General features: G+C 44.4%; 2 protein-coding genes and 3 non-coding genes across 5 annotated transcripts; 3 read left to right on the top strand and 2 right to left on the bottom strand.

Annotated features, from left to right (window-relative positions):
* Positions 1-5: 5 nt before the first annotated feature.
* Positions 6-505, bottom strand: LOC103565440 (histone H2A type 1-H). Its single transcript, XM_008541488.2, has one exon. It carries the CDS (start codon positions 439-441, stop codon positions 55-57), a length of 387 nt encoding a protein of 128 aa, XP_008539710.1. The 5' UTR covers positions 442-505; the 3' UTR covers positions 6-54.
* Positions 506-680: 175 nt separating this feature from the next.
* Positions 681-1177, top strand: LOC139077436 (histone H2B type 1-C/E/F/G/I). Its single transcript, XM_070585366.1, has one exon. It carries the CDS (start codon positions 749-751, stop codon positions 1127-1129), a length of 381 nt encoding a protein of 126 aa, XP_070441467.1. The 5' UTR covers positions 681-748; the 3' UTR covers positions 1130-1177.
* Positions 1178-8579: 7402 nt separating this feature from the next.
* On the top strand, positions 8580-8651 carry TRNAQ-UUG (transfer RNA glutamine (anticodon UUG)). The gene has a single exon. It is a non-coding gene; the product is annotated as a tRNA-Gln (tRNA).
* A 5385-nt stretch (positions 8652-14036) lies between these two features.
* On the top strand, positions 14037-14108 carry TRNAQ-CUG (transfer RNA glutamine (anticodon CUG)). The gene has a single exon. It is a non-coding gene; the product is annotated as a tRNA-Gln (tRNA).
* A 2298-nt stretch (positions 14109-16406) lies between these two features.
* Positions 16407-16478, bottom strand: TRNAM-CAU (transfer RNA methionine (anticodon CAU)). Its single transcript has one exon. It is a non-coding gene; the product is annotated as a tRNA-Met (tRNA).
* Positions 16479-19446: the final 2968 nt, after the last annotated feature.

The following is a 19446-nucleotide window of genomic DNA, read 5'->3' as shown; positions in this document are numbered from 1 at the left end:
TATAGAAGTGGCTCTGAAAAGAGCCTTTGGTTTAGTTGCTTCCAATGCTGGTCTTTACTTGGCCTTGTGGTGGCTCTCGGTCTTCTTGGGCAGCAGCACGGCCTGGATGTTGGGCAGCACACCGCCCTGCGCGATGGTCACTTTGCCCAGCAGCTTGTTGAGCTCCTCGTCGTTGCGGATGGCCAGCTGCAGGTGGCGCGGGATGATGCGCGTCTTCTTGTTGTCGCGGGCCGCGTTGCCCGCCAGCTCCAGGATCTCGGCCGTCAGGTACTCCAGCACCGCCGCCAGGTACACCGGCGCGCCGGCCCCGACCCGCTCGGCGTAGTTGCCCTTGCGGAGCAGGCGGTGCACTCGGCCCACGGGGAACTGCAGCCCGGCCCGAGAAGAGCGGGTCTTGGCCTTGGCGCGAGCTTTGCCGCCCTGCTTGCCTCGTCCAGACATCGTTAAGGATGCAGCAGCTGTTGTCAGGATTGACTGAAACGAAAGTGCTGAAGTGCATATTTTATAGGCCCTGCTGGGCGCGAAAAGCAAGCTGTATGATTGGCTCATGTTTCATTTTCATTTAGACCAATGGAAACGCGACTGTGCAGAATAGTATCTTGATTGGGCGAAACCAGATGACGTCACCCAAGAGTAACCACCAATCACCAGAGAGCTTTACTCCACCTCATTTGCATAAGAGACTGTAATTAAAGAGGTGCCGCTTGTGGCCTTTCTACTTGTACATTTACCTTTGCAGCTGTTCAGAATGCCTGAGCCCGCCAAGTCCGCTCCGGCCCCGAAGAAGGGCTCCAAGAAGGCGGTGACCAAGGCGCAGAAGAAGGACGGCAAGAAGCGCAAGCGCAGCCGCAAGGAGAGCTACTCGGTCTACGTGTACAAGGTGCTGAAGCAGGTCCACCCCGACACCGGCATCTCGTCCAAGGCCATGGGCATCATGAACTCGTTCGTCAACGACATCTTCGAGCGCATCGCGGGCGAGGCGTCGCGCCTGGCGCATTACAACAAGCGCTCGACCATCACCTCCAGGGAGATCCAGACGGCCGTGCGCCTGCTGCTGCCCGGGGAGCTGGCCAAGCACGCCGTGTCGGAGGGCACCAAGGCCGTCACCAAGTACACCAGCTCCAAGTAGACCAATGTAGGCACTGTCGAACCCAAAGGCTCTTTTCAGAGCCACCTACCACTTCCCAAGAAAGAACTGCTACACTTTGTCTACCAACTCAAAATTGGGTGTACTTTTTAGGAGGTACTATGGGTGATATCTGCAAACATTTCCGATATCAGCTTTGTTCTTACGTGCAGAAAACTAATTAACATGGAGTTAGCATAAATATACAGGAAATAAAGGAACAAGTTAATATCTGAACAGCTTTTCAGCTCTTTAAAAGGAAGAAAAAGTAGATGGCTCTGAAGCCTCTTACAAGTGAGGACGGAGCTGCAAGATAAAATGGAATCGGCCGCCGAAGCCTTTAGAGGGCGCTTGAGCGCGTAGGCAAAGTCCATAGCGGTGACCGTTTTACGCTTGGCGTGCTCGGTGTAGCTGACAGCATCCTGGATCACCTTCTCCAGGAAGACCTTAAGCACCCCGCGGGCCTTCCCGTAGATGAGGCCCGAGGTGCGCTTAACTGCTGCGCCGGGCCAGACGCCAGATGGCAGGCTTTAGTGGTGCCCTGGATGTTGTCCCGCAGCACCTTACGGTGGCGCTTAGCACCACCACTACCTAGAGTCCCGGTCCTGCCCTTGCCACGGCCGAACAGGAAGTTGAGGGTAGACCAGAATTCTAAGGACAAAAGGAAAACGGCGCATCCGTGAGAGGAAAGAAAAAGAAAAAAAAAAAAAAAAGCCCAGCTTTTTATTTGACTCCTTCGGACCAAATTGAAAACTAGAGGAACGTAGGCGGGAAAGCCTCGCAGTTCTCGATCCGTCCCCTTCCTCGTTCCAAACAAAGGTGGAGGAGGAGGTACCAGCCAAGGCTGCCCCCGAGTCACTGAGGCCGTCTTTGGTAAAGGTGAGGCAGGCTGTTCGGTGGCTTCGCAGGGAAGAGAGGATGCTGTAGACTCAGAGATGTGAATACATTAAGCAAGAAAAAGGGATTAGTCAGTGAATGTGCGTCTCCACTTGCTTGCCAAACTGCAGATGTATGCACAAGGTGTAGTGAAGGTCGCAGACCAAGTGGGATTAGGAATGGAAGGACTGGCTTGGGACCCCAGCTCCATCACTTGCTATGTTACCATAAATTTAACCACTCTTGAGTACTGATCTGTAGAATGAATGTACTGTTAGCAAGCACAGTGTACAGCATGGCATGTTACAGTGCTCAACGTCTGTTAACTTGTTGGAACAGCTCTATTTTTCAATAAGGCAAAACAGAAGTAGTTTACCCAAGGTCACAGCAAAAACTAGGGTGAATGCAATTTAAGCAGCCAAATTTAAGAGTCTATGCCCTTAGCAGTAGAATCTACTGCCTATCGTAGGTCACAATCCCCACCTCTGTACAGGTGGAAAGAGTAAATGAAGCACTGAAATAGGCTTTTGCTTTATCAGTCACTCTTACATGGCAACTTTTCATTTATTCAAGTTTATTGGGCATTAACCACATTCCTAGTGCTGTGCTAGATTCTTAGCCCAACTAGGCCACTTGGTTATGTGTCTTGCAGCAAGTTACATAAGATAGGGATCTCCATATCTTTCCTCTAAAATGGGAATAACTTGAGGATTGCAATGATAAATTTAAAGTTTAGCAGAACTTAATCACTCAATGTTCTTTTGTCCTTTTTGCCTTTGTATCTTTGCATATGTATCAGAATCATATGAGATACTAAATGCGAAGGCCCATTATTACAATAATAAAGCATTGTTTTTACAGGAAAGCCAGTAAATCAATGGGGCTCTGGCTAAATTTCTGTTAACGATCTTCGGCCATCTGGTTGCATTACAGTGTTAACAAAACTTTAGTAATGCTTTTTTTATCACCTTTTCCAGTTTCTAAAAGAAATCTTGGTAACAGTAGACTAGCTCAAAGTGATCAGTAAACGTTAACTATTTCTACCCTGCCTTCTAATAATCTTCAATGGCTTTATTAGGAAACAAGGTGCCAAAGTGGATTTAGAATGTTTTTCTTGCTGCCACCAAAACCCAACTGTATTTCCTAAACCATTCTTCCACCCAATTAACTAACGTTTTATTCAGCATCTATTATTTGCTATAGGCCGGTCATTATATACTAAAATAGGAATGGAAAATCCTGGATAAGGCTCCCTGACTTTAATTCTCAGCCACTGCTGGTGGCCCTGAAAATTAGTAGAACTTTCATGGAGGAAATTTTGGCAATACCTATGAAAATTAAAAATGCATATATCTTTACACCCAGCAACCCTGCCTCTAGGAATTTACCATTCTTGAAAATGTGCAAAATGACATGTGTGCAGGATTTTTCAGCAGCCCAGTTTGTAGTACAAAAGACTAGAAGCAATCTGCATGATCAACAATAAAGCAATAAATTACAGTACACTATCCTACCTGATGGTAAAAGCTAATGAGAAGGCTCTTTTTCGTAATAGCAGCTAGTATTTATTGCTTACCATATGCCAGATAATGTCCTAAAAAGTTCCTTACATGCATTGAATCATTTAATTTTCATAACAACCTTTTAAGTTAAATTACTATCGTTATACCTGCTTCACAGATTATAAAATGGAGGTTCTGAGAGGTTGAGAAAATTGCCTGAGGTTGCACAACTAAGATTAAAATGTCTAGCTTCCAAATCCATATATGTAACCACCGTGTACTATACGCCCTCTCCAGGTATTGATATGTGATGATCTCCAAGATTTACTGTCAAGTGTAAAAAGCAAGGTATAGAATGGTACACAGTTGAATTTTGTATAGATATATGTTTGTATACATGTAAAATATCTGTAGAAGGATACTAGATAAACTGCTAACATTTGGTTGCCTCTGAGGAAGGAAAGCTAGATGGCTTAGAAGGAGGGATGGATGGAGGATCTTTTCGATTGTAACCCTCTTTTGCTCTTTAATTTTGAATCATATATACGCATTGTCCATAAATAAATAAGTAAATAAATAAAACACATAAGATAATAAATGCTTCCATAGAGATGTGTATGGAAAGCCCAAGGAGCACAGAATAAATAATATTACCAGTGGGGGTAGGGGGAGTACAAAATTGCATTCTAGGCAGATGAAGTAAGAAAGTGGGTATCAGCATTCAAGGAATCAGAAATGGTGGGTGGGGCTAAAGTCTACAGAGACAGGCAGAAAGGAGCAGCCCAAAGGGCTGAGCATGTGGTCTGACTGAAAGTTACCCCAAGGGCTTCCTCTGTACTATGAGCAGCCTTTTCAAAATGATGACAGAACTTCAGGATGAAACAACTAGGTATGAGCTGTGAAGAGCTTATCGAGTAAGATTCTGAAATATGCACAATTCTAGATGCCAATTTAACATTGTATGGTTAGTTAAATGGATCAGGCTCTCAGATTATTTGTTAAATTAATCTAGCAATCAGGATTTTCTTTGTTCCTCTGAGCATGAAGGAGAAAAAGAAAGTACCATTGATCTCCTTTGAAACTAGTACATAGTCCTGTTTTAGTAACCAGTTAAAAAGACAGATGTCAAACACAGCATTGTTACCCTCACAGCACAGGATCAAATAAGCCAACGGATAGAATTGCATGCTGCATAGATATCTATCTAAGGGCTGTGCAACAACGTCTAGTGTTTGGACGTCCTAGGAGATCCCTTACAATCAAGTGACATTCCTGAGTTTTCATTAATCGAGAACAAACAACTCGGTGGTAGTTTTGAATACTGGCTCAGAACCCCGTGCTGGTCAAGAGAGAATCTAACAACGCATTAGATCACATTCTTTTGACTACTTTTATAAAGGAGATTTGTAACTGTAGCTTCAGGGGAGAGGGGCTACTTGCTTAGTTTTTTGACAATCATCTTTTTAATGATAGACTTCCATTTTTAAAGCTAAGTTCTGAAATTTTATTAGTCAATATTATAAGAAAGAACAGGCCTGAGTTGATATTTTACATGGAGAAATAGAAAAAAGGCTGCAGAGGATTTTATTTCATAACAAGAGAATGGGGGCATGTAGTGTCCTTCAATAGGGCTTTATCTTCCACCACCCAGGAGGTGCCTCTTTCTAACATACATATTGGCTGACTGTCAATAATATCCTTTGGTTTTTGTTATTTTCATATTTTTAGCATAGGTACAGTCCCCATCTTCTTTCAAGCAATTTTTTTTTCTGAATTTGTTCGCTGTAACCTCATATTCTCCTATAAGAACCTACTCTTTCATCTGTCTCAGAAGGTTTATAAGATCTGAGCTATAACAAAAGTCTAAATAATCCATAGAGCTTAGGGCTAGAAAACCTTACGCAGGGTCCTGCAAACCTGACATTCTCCATCAGCCTGTCTTCCTCTGCAGTGTTTCCATGAGCCTCAGCTGCTAGAAACTGGATGTAGTAATGGAATGCTTCAAGCAAGGGCTTTATTAGGATGCTTGCATCTGAGGAATATATTCACGATAACAAAACTCACAAGAAATAGTCATCAAACTAGAATTCACTGTATTAATTGTAGTGGGAAATATGCCTGGCCTAAGAAATGACCACAAATTATTGATCAGAAAGTGCTTTCATGAGCAAAGAATCAAATTAAATGAAGTCACTGGATTCCTAAGGAATGTTTCCACTAATCTTTAACAGCATTATAACTTGTCTCTTTCCTCTTGGTATAATTGTATCTTAAACAGTCATACTCGCAATCTAACTTGAACCAGTTCTCTTTCTGTGAATGGTTTTCAGCTCATCAACAGCCCTCACATTTCAGTTTTCCTCTGTTCAGATTCTAAGCATTCCGTCTAAACTCCCATGCACATATCTGTCATTAAATTCTTGGCATTTCACTTTATTTTCTATCATTTTCTATTTGACTGCATGATTTCTTAATATCTGAGAAACTAAAGGCTTGGGAGTGCTTTGTAAGAATCTCATCCATCTTATTCCTGCTCATATTATGGCCAGCTTCTATTTCTATACTTTGTCTTAAAATTCTGGGAAAGAACCTCACTTGAGGCTTATAAAACTGAATTCCTGGATGACAGCTCCACAAGATGCACTCACATGTTGGAGACGTTAGCACAGTTCAGGCCCTCAAATGTGTTGATTTGTAATCTTACTATCTGTATGGGAAAAAAAAGACTACAGACTCCAAATTTTAAAATAAGACTTTGTCATTTATAAAAGTTCTGCTGTAGGAAGAAAGAAAAAGGGACAAGAAGACCTGCGTACATAACCAAGCAGATGAATCCAACCCCCCTTTCAGTGACCCACAGATCTTTCTGTCCCCATCCATGCAATGAAGGTAGGAGTTAGAACTTTTAGATACCAGGACCCTGGTTCCTTGGCAAAAGAAAAAACAACTGAGGATCTGAGGTCCCAGAGGTGTGACTTCACCACCACAAAGAGGCAAATGCCATTTTGGCTACTGCGCAATCACAGACAAGTCAGTAACACTCATTGCACCAGTTTCCCTATCTGCAAAATAGGGGTAGAAAATTAGCCCATTTTCACCAGGAAGTTGTTTGAATCAAGTAAAAATATATGTAACGGGGAAATAATTAAGCATTATTCATTAGGAAAGAAGAATAATATAGAAATTATTGCAAATTCCAGGTATAAGTCAGGCAAATCATTAGAGAGCCAGTAATTTTACCTCTATGTGACCCCATCAGCCAGTGTAAAGAATATTACTTTATTTAATCATAAAACATGAGCACCTATTATATGACAGGCACTAGTCTAGCCTTGAGGATACATAGTAAAAAAAACCCTGAAAGTTCCTGTTCTTGTGGCACTTTGAAGGGAGGAATGAGCCTGATAATAAAAAAATAAATTAATAAAATCCTTAATATGTCAGCAAGTTGATAAGTGATTTGGATAAAAGTAAAGAGGGAAGGAGTAGGGAGCTGGGGGTTGCGACTTTCAGCAGGGTGTGCAGACAAGGCCTCACTGAGGCTCCTCGGCGTAAAATGATGAGAGAGTGACTACCTGGGGGAAACCACTTTAGGTGGAAGAAATGACCCAAGTCAGGTCCCTGCTTAGCATGGTCTGGGAGGACCAAGAGGGGCCAGTGTGACTGGAGCAAAGGGAGCCATGGGGTGAGAAGTCTTGAGCTTCACAGGTCTGCCTCTTTTTCTCTTAGTCCAAGTTAATTTCTGCATAGAGCTCCAAAAACCTGCAAGTTCTTTAAATAGCTGCTGAAAAAATGAAGTGTGAAATAAGAGAAGATGGCCCTCCCTCTGCTAGGATATAGATCTAGGAAACCAAACAGTATTATAACACTACCCCGAAAGAGATGAATTCTAACAAGGGAGTCTTGGTCTCAGCCGTACTCCCGGCACCAAGACCGGAGGCTGGAATGTACACTGAATGACATCCCCACAAGCATCTTTTTATACATAGTCCCTAGAGGGAGTTTTCTCATCCCTAATCATTTACCTAATGTTTTTTACTTTTCACAGTTTGTTCTGCCCTCAGAGCCAACAATTTTGTAAACAATCATGATTTTCGAAAATACATAACAAATTCTTAAATAGGCCATAAGAAGACATGGACCCTGGTGTTGGCTGAAGAATTACTTATGGTGGCAAAAAATTGGGGGCAGTCCTATTGGGTAATACTGAGGGACTTGACAGGGAAAATTCCTGAATGTGGAGTTGTTCTGGTTACTTTTACTGCATAATAAGCTTGGTGGCATAAAACAAACATTTTTATTATAGTATAGTTAACATTTATTACATTCATGGACTATTCTGTGGTCAGGAATTAGGACAAAGCATAGTGGGGATGGCTCTCTCTGCTCCAAGATGTCTGGGGCTTCAGGTGGAAGCTCACTGGCTGGAGGTGATTCTCGGGATAGCTGTTGAGGGCTAGAGTCATCTGAAGGCATCTTCACTCATATGTCTAGCAACTGATACTGGCTGTCTGCTGGGACTGTCAGCCAGAACACTTACACGTGGTCTGGGCATCCTAAAATTACGGTGGCCTCGGAGAGGTCAGATTTCTCTTACGATAGCTCAGGATTCCAAAGGTGAGTCTCTCAGGACACCCAAACTCACGCTGTGAATTCTCATCTCAAAATAAAAGTCAAAATCCTAACAAGGTCCTACACAGCATTGCCAGTAGTATATGAGAAGATGATTCAATGAGAGGGTACTAAGGCGGGAGCAGGGATTTCACTGTTAGAAAAGGCCCTGAAAATCCAGATGTAGTATACAAGGTCGTTTAGCAAAAATTGTGCCATCCTAAGGATAATTCGTTGTGTAGGACTGTCCTGAACATTGCAGGACTTCCAGGATCTCTGGTCCCGCCCTGTAAAAGCCAGTTGTGCCTCCAGCCATTGAGACAACCAAACACTCACGCATTTTCCAAATGCCCCTCTAGGGGGCAGTGTAGTTTTGTGGAAAACCATTATTTACAAGTTAGGCTCTAATGTCTCGGGGATGAATATTTGTCACAAGAGATACCTGTTACGCTGTCCTACTTGTTGGCCCCATGGTGTAATGGTTAGCACTCTGGACTTTGAATCCAGCGATCCGAGTTCAAATCTCGGTGGGACCTTCCCTCTTTTTTTCCACTTCATTTTTCTCCATGCGATCTCGTCCCTTAAAACTAGCATTTTCCCTGTAATCCAGCCCACCATACTTCGGTCATAAGGAGCGAAAGTATCGTTGTCAGTCTTCGGAAGTCGGAGCCCTTCTCCTGGAGCAAGGCCACGTGCAGAAACCAGTACTACCAGAAGCAGCCGCCGATCCTGTGACCTGTGCCGAGATCCGGGTGAGGAGCGGCTCGTCTCTCCGTTGCCTCCCCTTGCCTTGATTCCTAGGAAGGAATTTGCGTATGAGTGCAAAAGGACTTCCTGTTTTTAAAAGAATAACCATGTTACTTTAAGACTGGAAAAAGGAGTCTAAAACTGAGAAGTGATAAATACCTGATTTGAGGGCAATAAACTTGGAGTGGTTTTGCCCTCCCTCCTGGCTTTACTCTCTGTCGAACGCTCTCCCAGGATGGCGTCCAAGCCCACACAAGCAGGGCAACTGGCTATGCAGTCCGTGACCTTAACCACATTCAAGCCACCTCATTTCACATAGTTGCAAATTTCTTCGATTCTTTTGTAGACTTGCTTTTAGTAATGCCTCTCTCTGCATTTCAGTTAAGTTGATCTGTGTTGTATTGCTCTTCAGCAACCCGAGAATGAGCAGCTTTTGCTGTCACCCTGGAGCATTCTAATACAAGTCCTTTCCACTTGCTGGGAGCAGCTTTCTACATTTTAATGATTGCTGCCCTAACCTGCCCACATCTCCGGCCTCATTTGTCACCATTCCTGCCACACACACATCCCCAAACTATCTTCTGGCCGCCAGCCATGGGAAAAGTACTTCTATTCTTCCATTTTTTTCCGCTCCACATTTTCCACCTGCAAAATGTTTTCGCCTTCCCCTCTCTGCCCTCATGTTACAGGGTCTAACTCTCTACTCATTCCTCAGATATGAACTTACACGTTTCAGTCCTTCTCATTGGCTCTGTTTATCTGGATATCTGGGCTTAAGTGCTCCATCTGTGTTTTCTCAGCACCCTAAAATCCCCTTCTCATACTGATGAGGATTATTTTGGGCTGGTTACTTTTGAAAGCTGCAGACAGGAAGGAAACTCTGAAGGGTGGAATTTGCTTGCCCTTTGCTGAGAGATATTTGATTTGTGAAGGAAGTCTCTATCTGCAGGGATGTCTCCCTCTCTGCACCAGGAGGAAGGGGGGATGACCTTATCTCTAGAAACTCTTAATGAGGAAGCATAGGACATCTTGACTTAGTCCGATCTGATTCTTATCTAAAGTTATATGACCACCCAATAACCAGACCCCACCTGCACTGATACCATTTTAACGATTTTTTCATGATTTTTCCTTTGTCTTATAAAGAAATAACTCACATACCTATGCCTTATAAATTTAGCTCTAACCCTCAACACATTGCAGCTCTTACTGCCCATGAGTCCTGTCCCCATGCCTGCAGCTCTTACTGCCCATGGGTCCTGTCCCCATGTTATTCCACACTGTTCTCTAAATAAAAGAGCACTACTGCCAGACCTTGAGAGTCCAAGAAATCTTCCTTTTGACTCCTCCGCTCACCGAGCCCACATCATTTCCACCTCATATTTTTTTTTAAAGATTTTATTTTACTTTATTTTATTTTCCTTTTTCTCCCCAAAGCCCCCCAGCACATAGTTGTACACTCTTCATTGTGGGTCCTTCTAGCCGTGGCATGTGGGAAGCCTCCCCAGCGTGGCCCGATGAGCAGTGCCATGTCTGCGCCCAGGACTCAAACCAACGAAACACTGGGCCCCCTGCAGCAGAGCACACGAACTTAACCACTCGATCACGGGGTCAGCCCCCACCTCATATTTTAATTGCTTGTTTAATACTCCCTTGAAGCCAGGTACCTGAGGGTTACTATAGATATTAAACCAATTTGTTGTTTTCCTGTCTAACTGGAGGGGTGACTCAGGGGTCTCAAGGATTTGTGAGCTTGTTTTTCAGAGGATTTCTGAGCTTGTTTTGCAGAAGAAAGAGAATGCCTTCGGAGAGGTTGCGATCACCCAGGACCAGCCATTGGCAGTCGTTGAAGCCCAGAAGTCAGATGACCCAGGGGATTATGGGGTGTGACCCCTTTGTTTCTCTGAAGCTCCTCCTGCCAAACCCCTTAGCTGTATAAACCCCCCTGCTTCTGTTCTTGGGAGGCAGACTTGAGCAACCCCAGGCTTCCACTTACTCGTTTTGGCCAATTTGAATCAATCTGTCTCCATCTCCAAGCACTGATGTCTCACTGTTTGGCTTGCTGTGCATTGGGCACACAAATTTGAGATTAAGAGGTTCAGTATCACCCTCTCTCCTGTTCTAAACAGCAAGTTCTCCTAGTGGAGAGACCAGTACTGTGGCCTTGATCACCTTTCAGCTCTCAGTCCCACAGTCCCTGGCTCCTGTTAGGAGTTCAAAACTACTTGTGGAGTGCATAAACTTTCATCTAATCTGGTCTGATCACCCCAGAACCCGGGATAGCTCATGTCCACGTTTGGTTCCAAACCATCCTGCTCCGTTTCTTCCCAGATTTCTTCTCACTCCTTTTCCTTCAATAATCCCAAATCTATGCCCACTCTGAGACTAAGTATTTGTCCAAGACTGAGCAGAAGTCCCCCTGGAGGTGAATGTCAGCCATGAGTCTGTCTCAATGACCTCGTTCAGTAGCTAATGGTATGGGCGGGGGGCGGGGGGGTGATAGGAGATTGGACCACTGCTTTTTGAATGTTTTGAATGAAAATTCGCCTTAGGGAAGAAAGTCTCCTTTCACTACATTCTTGTCCTGAAGTCAGCACCTGCCTAGTTTTGTTACCTGTTGGCAGTAGGGAGCCCAGCGCCTGCCATGGGCCTAGCCTCTGGAAAGCACTAACTGTACGTTTGTGATTAAATTGAAGATTTTTGACTGCTGCACAGAAAGCAAAGATTTAGGCGGAAGGTGCTCCTGTTTCCTTTCTGAGGGTGCAGGAAGGAGACATTAGCCTCTGAACTCTGCACTTATTCATCCCCTACTGCGTGTGGCTCTCATCACTGTTCGCCTAAGGGTGGGATGCTGGCAGGGCTGGAGGATGTGGTCCGGGAGAAACGCAGATGTGTTGTCTCTGCCGGACCCAGCTGCTACTGCTCAAGTCACAGGCACTTCCTGCACATGGCGCACATTTGTTAACCTATCAGAAGGCCTCAGGGTCAAGGCCATGGGAACTATTTTTCCCTTTGGCATTGGAAAATGTGATTGAACTAGTGTGTTCATCCCTGGCTGGTTATGTCGAGGGACTGGAAATCTACAGGCTTTCCCCAAGAAGATTTAAAATCATCTCCTTTGTGAGGATCTGTTCCTTGTTTCCACCAGGCTTTGACAGTTTGGTATCTCCCCTGGAGAATTTTATCCTCTCTTCTGAGGATTTCCCATCTCCTCTGCACAAGCAACAAACGGTCCTTGCCCATCCTCAGTCTGTTCTAGGCTTGAGAAAAACTCTCAACCCAGGTTTCCAGAGAAGAACTGAAGGGGAGGAAACTTTTTCCCTTTTTCCCTTCTAGGTTCTTTGGCTAGTCTAATAATTAAGTTGACATAAGATAGATTAATAGGAGAAAAACAAATTTAATTTCGTACATATAGGAGCTCATAAAAATATGAGACTCAACCAAGTAACCAAAGCAGACAGCTTTTATACATTTTAGATAAGGAAACAATAAATTTGTGAAGAATTGACAAAGAAATTTGGACTTGGGGTAGTAAATTAGTGAAGAAGTAACAATATTCATTTATACAGCATTCTGGGTCCAAATTCCTGTCTGGTGATAAGGATATCTCTCTACTCCTGGTACAGGGAGGGTATCTTTCATATGGGAGAGTTATTTCGTGCTTTCAGGAGGACAAAAGAGAGTCAAAGCGTCCTTCTTGGACCTGCTGATTCTGAAGTAACTTTAATTCAAAATAACCAATATGCCAGAGTGGCACACTGTGGGGTGACATACTCTGCTCTGCTTCAGAACTAATTTAAAGACTTTGTCCAATAAGAGCCATCTTGCAAAAATCTCGTTGCAAGGGAATCCTGCAGGAAGTCTGGTATTTACAGGGAGAGTTACAGAGTTGTGGGGGATTTTGTTGTGTATTTGGGGTGTTTTGGCGGGGGGCGGGGGGGGGGGGGGGGTTGCGCTTTACCGTCTGTGTCCACAAGAGGGCTCGCCGTCCTCTAAACCGCCTTCAGTGCCGCTTCGCTTAAAATCTGAAGTCCTGGGAGGCAGCCCCAATCCGCAAGCCTCGAAATTCAATTTCCACTAGGCCGGCTTTCATCTGGCAGGCATTGAATCGCGGTACACTACTTGGAGAAAAATGGGTTCCCCTATACCATTAAGGCAGTTACCGAAGCACTCACTCCTAAATTTATGCTGCTGAGTATCTTTGCGCTTCGAGCCAGCCAAACGCCAGCAGGGGAGTTTATAAAGATACCGCGTTAGGACGCGACTCAGAACATTCAGAACATTCACCAAGATCCATCACAGAAACTGACTTGTGTCGTGGGTTTTCATAAAGAGTAGGCCTGCATGTGTGTGCGGGAAACCGATATGGCAGGTGGGGATGGGGAAGGTTCTTTGTGTCCATTTGGAAGTCTCCCAGCGCGTATTTTCCCCTGGTGAAAGGGGAGCAGGAGGACGGGAGGGCTGTGCTCTGACCTGAGAAAACCCCCGAGGGGCCTTGCCTTCCCCCACCCCCTCGCTTCACCGGCCCCCGCTCCGAGCTGCGCTCCCAGGGCTGCAAGGTCCTCCTCCAGCCTCGGCGTCCAAATACTTTTCTTTCAGTTTTCCCTAAACACCAATGTCTCCCCCGTGAGTTTGGTAAAATCTTTCCATAACGCATTCGCAAAAGCAACATACACCACCTAACTGAAGACGATTTTCCGTGAAAGCCATAGGATCTCATAAAGTAGTGAAAGATCTCAGGTCTGCCTCACGTTCCTCACCTGTGAAATAGTGATCATGGTCCCCGTCTCACAGGCAGATTGTGAGCCTGAGGTGAGGTAACAGTACAAAACACTTGTCACAAAACCTAGCCCTCGGTAAGGGCTCAATCCTGTTTAACGATCTCATTTGTTTTCCAGTGTGGAAAGGAATGGAGGCCGCGGGGCGCAAGTTCCGGAACCACTCGGGAGGAGATGCAGGGGTGGAGGGGAGGATTCCTGACGTTTGAAAGTCAAGATTTCACTTTAAGACTCTAGGTAAAGGATGTTTGGGTGCAGGCATGTGACAGGTAAGCGTCCATGACTTAACCCCAGAGGAGGAAAAGCAGAATGTGCTTATACATTTTAGACAACCAGATCAGGGGACGCAGGAAGAACTATATCATCAAAGAATTTATGAAACACTGGCAGTCAGCAGGCCCCATGGTGTAATGGTCAGCACTCTGGACTCTGAATCCAGCGATCCGAGTTCAAATCTCGGTGGGACCTGAAACTGACCTCTTTAGTTCTGTTCTATTTCCGTCTCTCCTTTCTGTAAACTACTGGTCATTTTGCCATTTCTACCAAATCTTTCTTATTCTGGCTCCTAGAAAAACAATTTTCAAATAAAATGTGCAAGAAATATTTTAACTACAATCATGAATCCCACTCCGTCTTTCTTCCCCATTTGCCAGTGGTATTGTGTGTGCCCACGGGCATTGGGGGGAAGTTGAGCTGGAGACACACACATCTAGTTTGGGTTTAGTGGCATGTATTTATGGATGCTGTGGTCTTTTCCATGTAGTTAGGCTATTGCTAGGAATACTCCTACTGCCCGTTGTGCCAACTCACTGGGAGTCGTGACAGGAAGATGCAGGGGACAGAGGTCATTTCATGACATGGACATCTTCTGTGGCATCTGGCACTGGAAGTATGAGGAGAGTGGAGGAGAAACAAGGTTTGAAATGTTTGAAGACAGAAGACAGTCTGTGGAATATTCTTCCAATCATTAGTAAGTGGAAGATTCAGTTCTCAAAGAAGGCTAGTCAAAATACAAGTTCTTTCCCATCAGGAATGCACTTGAAAATGCAGCATAGACAATTATAACATACTGGTATCTTTTATTTTTTTCTTTCCTGCATCGATGAGAATCACATGCAACAACGTTTATCAGAACTCCTGAGACTGCAGGCGAGTCTGAAACAGTGCTACGAAAGCGAGGGGCCCGCAGCAGTTCATAAACGAAAAGAACAGGAACAGAGGACTTTCCAAATTCAGGACAACAATCTTAAAAATGTGCATGACTTTACTAACAGTGACTTAGAAACCAGAGAGATGCTTTTCTAAGCAACTGTTTATGGAAAATAGATTTCAACCAACCCTGCTAGAGGAAAGATTGAATTATTTTACCAATCTCTGTATAGAAAATATGACAAAATTTTGTCATATGGAGAGGTGATCAAAGACTACACAGCCAAAATGACCCAGGAAAAGAATATTATAGAGACATGTCAGATAGTTAATTAGTAAAATATTATGTCACTTTTCTGGAATTTGTAGGTTTTTGGTATTTAACAGCCTTTTTTTTAAGTTATTTTTGTATTAAGGTATAATTGCCATATTGCATTAGTTTCAGATGTACAACATAATGATTGATATTTATATATATTGCAAAATGATCACGACAATAAGTTTAACATTTGTTAACTTAGGCGAATGTTAAATTAGGCTTAGGCTTTCATTGAAGCACACTTTTATTAAGCCTTTGTTGCTCAAATATTTCTTACGCAAGCGTTTCCAATTAAATTTTTTTTCTGAGTTCTCTTATTAATTGCAACATGTTTTATAATTTTATGTTTTGTATTGAAATCACTAATCTCTCTGGAACTTGATTTTTACATGGTTGAGAAGTAAATGTCCATCTTTGTTTTCTTCCATAGGCAAAGTTAGTTGTACCATGACTATTTATTTTTGAAACTACCTTTGCCTACTAAATTGAAATATTAACTTCGTCATATGTTAAGTTCCATGTATCTTTGTATCCATTTTCTCAGTTTACCTATTTCCTTCTACGTAGACTTGCGACAGTGCTAAGATCTTCTGATTTGATTTTCTTTTCATACATTTTACTTCCCCTAGAGCATTCTTTCCCTGGTATTTGACATTTTCAGGGACAGGGGAATAAGACAATAAAGTTGGGGAGGTTGGAGATTCAAATAATGTTTCATTTTGTAATTTCCAGCTTCTGGTAAAGAATTGAGAACAAATTGGGCTGCTGATGAGCATACATATGAAGCAGTTGCCTGGGGTAGAGAAACCCCAGGGGTTGGATTCCAGTCCTTTGGAGCTCTGGTTAGAAATGAATGTAATAAATCACGCACAGGAATGAACAAAAGAGTGAAAAAGCAGGATTCCCCCCAAGTAAAAAGGCAACGTAGGTTTACAGTAACCAATGTTCTCAGGCAAAAATAAGTAACAATGTTCTTCCTTTGACTATAAGAAAATGTGCAAGAAAAATATAAAATCATATTCTACCTTAGTGCGTATTCTATCCAGTGGAAGATAGAACATTAATTTTTTGCAGCATGGAATTTGTCACCTCCTCTTCCTCTACTATGGTGGTAAGATTTGTCTCTGTTTTGAAATGAGTGAGAAGGAAATTACCCAGTCACGTGGGAGCGAAAGAAGGAAAATACCAAACACATTCCTAGGAAATAGGTACAGCGTCAGAGGTGAATTTTATGAAATCAGTTTCCTCAGAGGCTGTCTTCTCCCTGAGACTCTGGAACCTACTTACTTGAAAATATTTAGCAGAGGATGGTTTCGATCCATCGACCTCTGGGTTATGGGCCCAGCACGCTTCCGCTGCGCCACTCTGCTCTTGGCTTGGCTGTCCTACTCTTCTTCTTTATCACGTAAAAGATAAGCCACTTTGCCAAAATAAACATTTTTCATTTCCTTATCTGTTTGTCCTGCACTTCCTCCATTTTTCCCCTTTCCTTTCTTGGCCTTTCTAAGATCGCTTCCTTCAAGAATTAGATGACCCTAGCAGTCATTTCCGAGGGAGGCGCGCTTCCCCAATCTGCAAAAGATGTATCCAGCTGTGACATCTTTTCTTTAGATGCTGCTCTGAGCTCAGAGGAGGAACTTTGAAGTATGTCAAGCAAAGCCCTCAGAAGTCCTTCCTCAGGAATAACCAAGGAAGGCATGGAGTCATACTTACTGTCCTTAGGGAGGAAGTATATTAGCCAGCATACTCTGTTTCCCGGTCAAGAAAATTTCTATGAGGAAACTAGAAGCAGCATTTCCCTGTATTGACATTTGCAGCCTCCTGGGCACCTGGTCTACCCATGCAGGCCTCTGCCCTTGGATTCATGAAAAGGGGCTTCTGATCCCTTTAGGTCATGTCTGCAGAGAGCTCTCTCCCACCCTCAGGGAATGTCTGCTCTCTCAGACCGATGGCCTGGATAGAGACCTCTGACACACTTTTATCCTGTGCTTTATTGGCCAAGTCCCTTCCTCAGCTTTCCTCTTGTTCTTTTCACCAACTTCCTTCTGTCTTTTCGGGGGTTTCTCTGTCTTCATTAAAGAATTGTTTTTCCAGTCCTAGGTGACCATTATTCTTCTAGAGAAGGAAAAATAATTTTCCCTCTACCCTTCGAAGTTCTTGGCTGGGAACTCTGTAACAAAAGATCAGCAAAAGAAAAACAAACAGAAACTGATTAACATGTATACCTCATGTATACATGGGAGATACCCAGGGAAAAAGGAGGAACTCATAGTGGTGGCTTAGAACTAAGGCTTAAATATCATCTTCAGCTAAAGACAAAGGAAAGAAACTTATAGAGGAGGCCAGTTATGGAGAGGTGACCAGGAAAAGCACGGTAAACAAGGGTAAGGTTTGTACACAGATTTAAGTCACTGCCTTCTCCATTGATAAGGGTCTAAAGTTGTCTCCAGAGGTTAATCTTTGTCTTTCCTAGTAGAAAGGGGAGGACAGACAACTTCGTAAATTTATGTCCTGCTTTTAGGCAAATACAGGGAGGGCAGAGAGCTTTTCTTAGATCTGCTGCTTCTCAGTTGCCCTCAGCTCAAAATAATCCTTAGGCCAAAGTGGAATATTTTGGAGTGGCATATTCTGCCATGCTTCACTCTCCAGCAATTCCATTTGAGTTTTCTCTCTTCCTTCCGCAAGAAACAGGTCGAGACACTGGGGCAGATATATTGGGGTTAGGAAGATGTTTCAGAACAGAAGTGTGAGAAAACTGGTGGGAATGATTCGTGTGGACAAGTTAGATTCTGAGCAAATCAGATTCAGTTCCCAGAAGGACTTGACCTGGGGCCACTAGATTTGGAGTCCTGGGAACTGTCACTTACCCCGTAAGGATGAGATTTATCACCTTCTTTTAATACCCCAGCTCCTGTTGCCTGGAGCCTGAGTTTTCACTGGACCTCTCACTCTGCCACTATGAAGCCTCCAGAGCCTCAGAAGGCTGCCCGTCATGTGCCTGAACAAGAATCTCGATGGAGAAACAATTTTATACCCCAAAGCCAGAATTCCTCACGCGTCCTCCCCTCCACCAAGGCTTTCCCTTTCAAGGTATTTAAGGCTATAGCACCTGGGCCTCTGGTCACTGGAAAACCAGTGAGACAGTGGAAGGAGGAGATTGAGAGCTTGCCATGTGACAAGCAGTGCTTCCCTCAGTTACTGCTCACCTTGCAGTTAAACGTCATCTGTTTTACACATGAGGAGACTGGGGCACACATCTGAGATCCTTCACCTGCATGCGCTACTTCATGTCCACGATATTTATCAGGATGCTATCTTATTCCTAAAAGGTAAAGGATCTGGCACTCCGGAAGAAAGGTAAAGGTAAAGGCATTCCTAAAAGGTAAAGGAACAATTTTAGGGGATTTTACAGAAATTATGTCAGGAGAAGCTAGACTTACCAGAAACGGAAATAAGTGTGATAGAACCACGAGGCTGGGAAAGTATTCTTGTACTATGCGACTGTTCCCATAAAGAGAGTGGGAAAGAGATGAGCGGATCCTGATGTGGAGGTTTAGAGAGGAAGGGGTAGAGGGAATCAGCAGTCTTCCAAATCCAGAACTGAAACAGGGCCCCCCGTTTCCGATCCCATCGTCAGGAACGATACCCAGGGAGAACCCCCAAATGTACCTACCGACGTTTCTCGGCCACTACCTCTCACGTCCCTTTCCCCGCGTTCATAGGGGGACTGGCAAGTTATAAAATTCTGTAAAGCAGTCTTTGCTGCTTCACTGGGGGCTCAGTGTCAGTTTTCCCAAGAAAATTTCGCAGAGAGCTTGGGCGATGGCCTCAGCGCCGGAGCGGTGGGCAGAGCTCTCCTCCGAGCGGGTAGATTCGGCCGGACAAACGCAGGCGAGCAGCTCTGGCACCTGATTGCGTTTTCGGGGCTCGTGAGGCGTCTGTGTTCCAGGGACACCGGCCTTTCCGAGTTGACACGGAGTCCCTGGGACGCGCCGCCTGCTGGAGACCGCGGGGAAGAAGCAACCCCGGCGGCCCCCCGCGCAGCCGGTTCCAGTTTCCTGAAAAGACTTTAGAAACGCGGCTTTGAAAGGCTGTCCTCACTAAGCCCTTCGTCGCCGCTTTTCTACACGTTGCGAGTGAGATCCTCGTCCCCTCAGCCAATTTTCCACGAGGCGAGAGGCCAGGATGAGGTCGGTAGGGACCGTTTCCTGTCTGCACCAGGGACTGGAAACCTCAGGAGAGAGGCTGAGTGAAAACGCTCCACCGGCGATTCACACTCGTCACAACGTGGGATGGGATCTGAGCCGCCAGGTGTGAACAGGTGCAGCGAGGCCCAAT

The sequence above is a fragment of the Equus przewalskii genome, chromosome 19, assembly GCF_037783145.1.
Source record: "Equus przewalskii isolate Varuska chromosome 19, EquPr2, whole genome shotgun sequence".
NCBI classification, from domain to species: domain Eukaryota; kingdom Metazoa; phylum Chordata; class Mammalia; order Perissodactyla; family Equidae; genus Equus; species Equus przewalskii.
The sequence above is the reverse complement of the archived record's forward strand: the minus strand, read 5'-3'. Positions and strand labels throughout refer to the sequence as shown.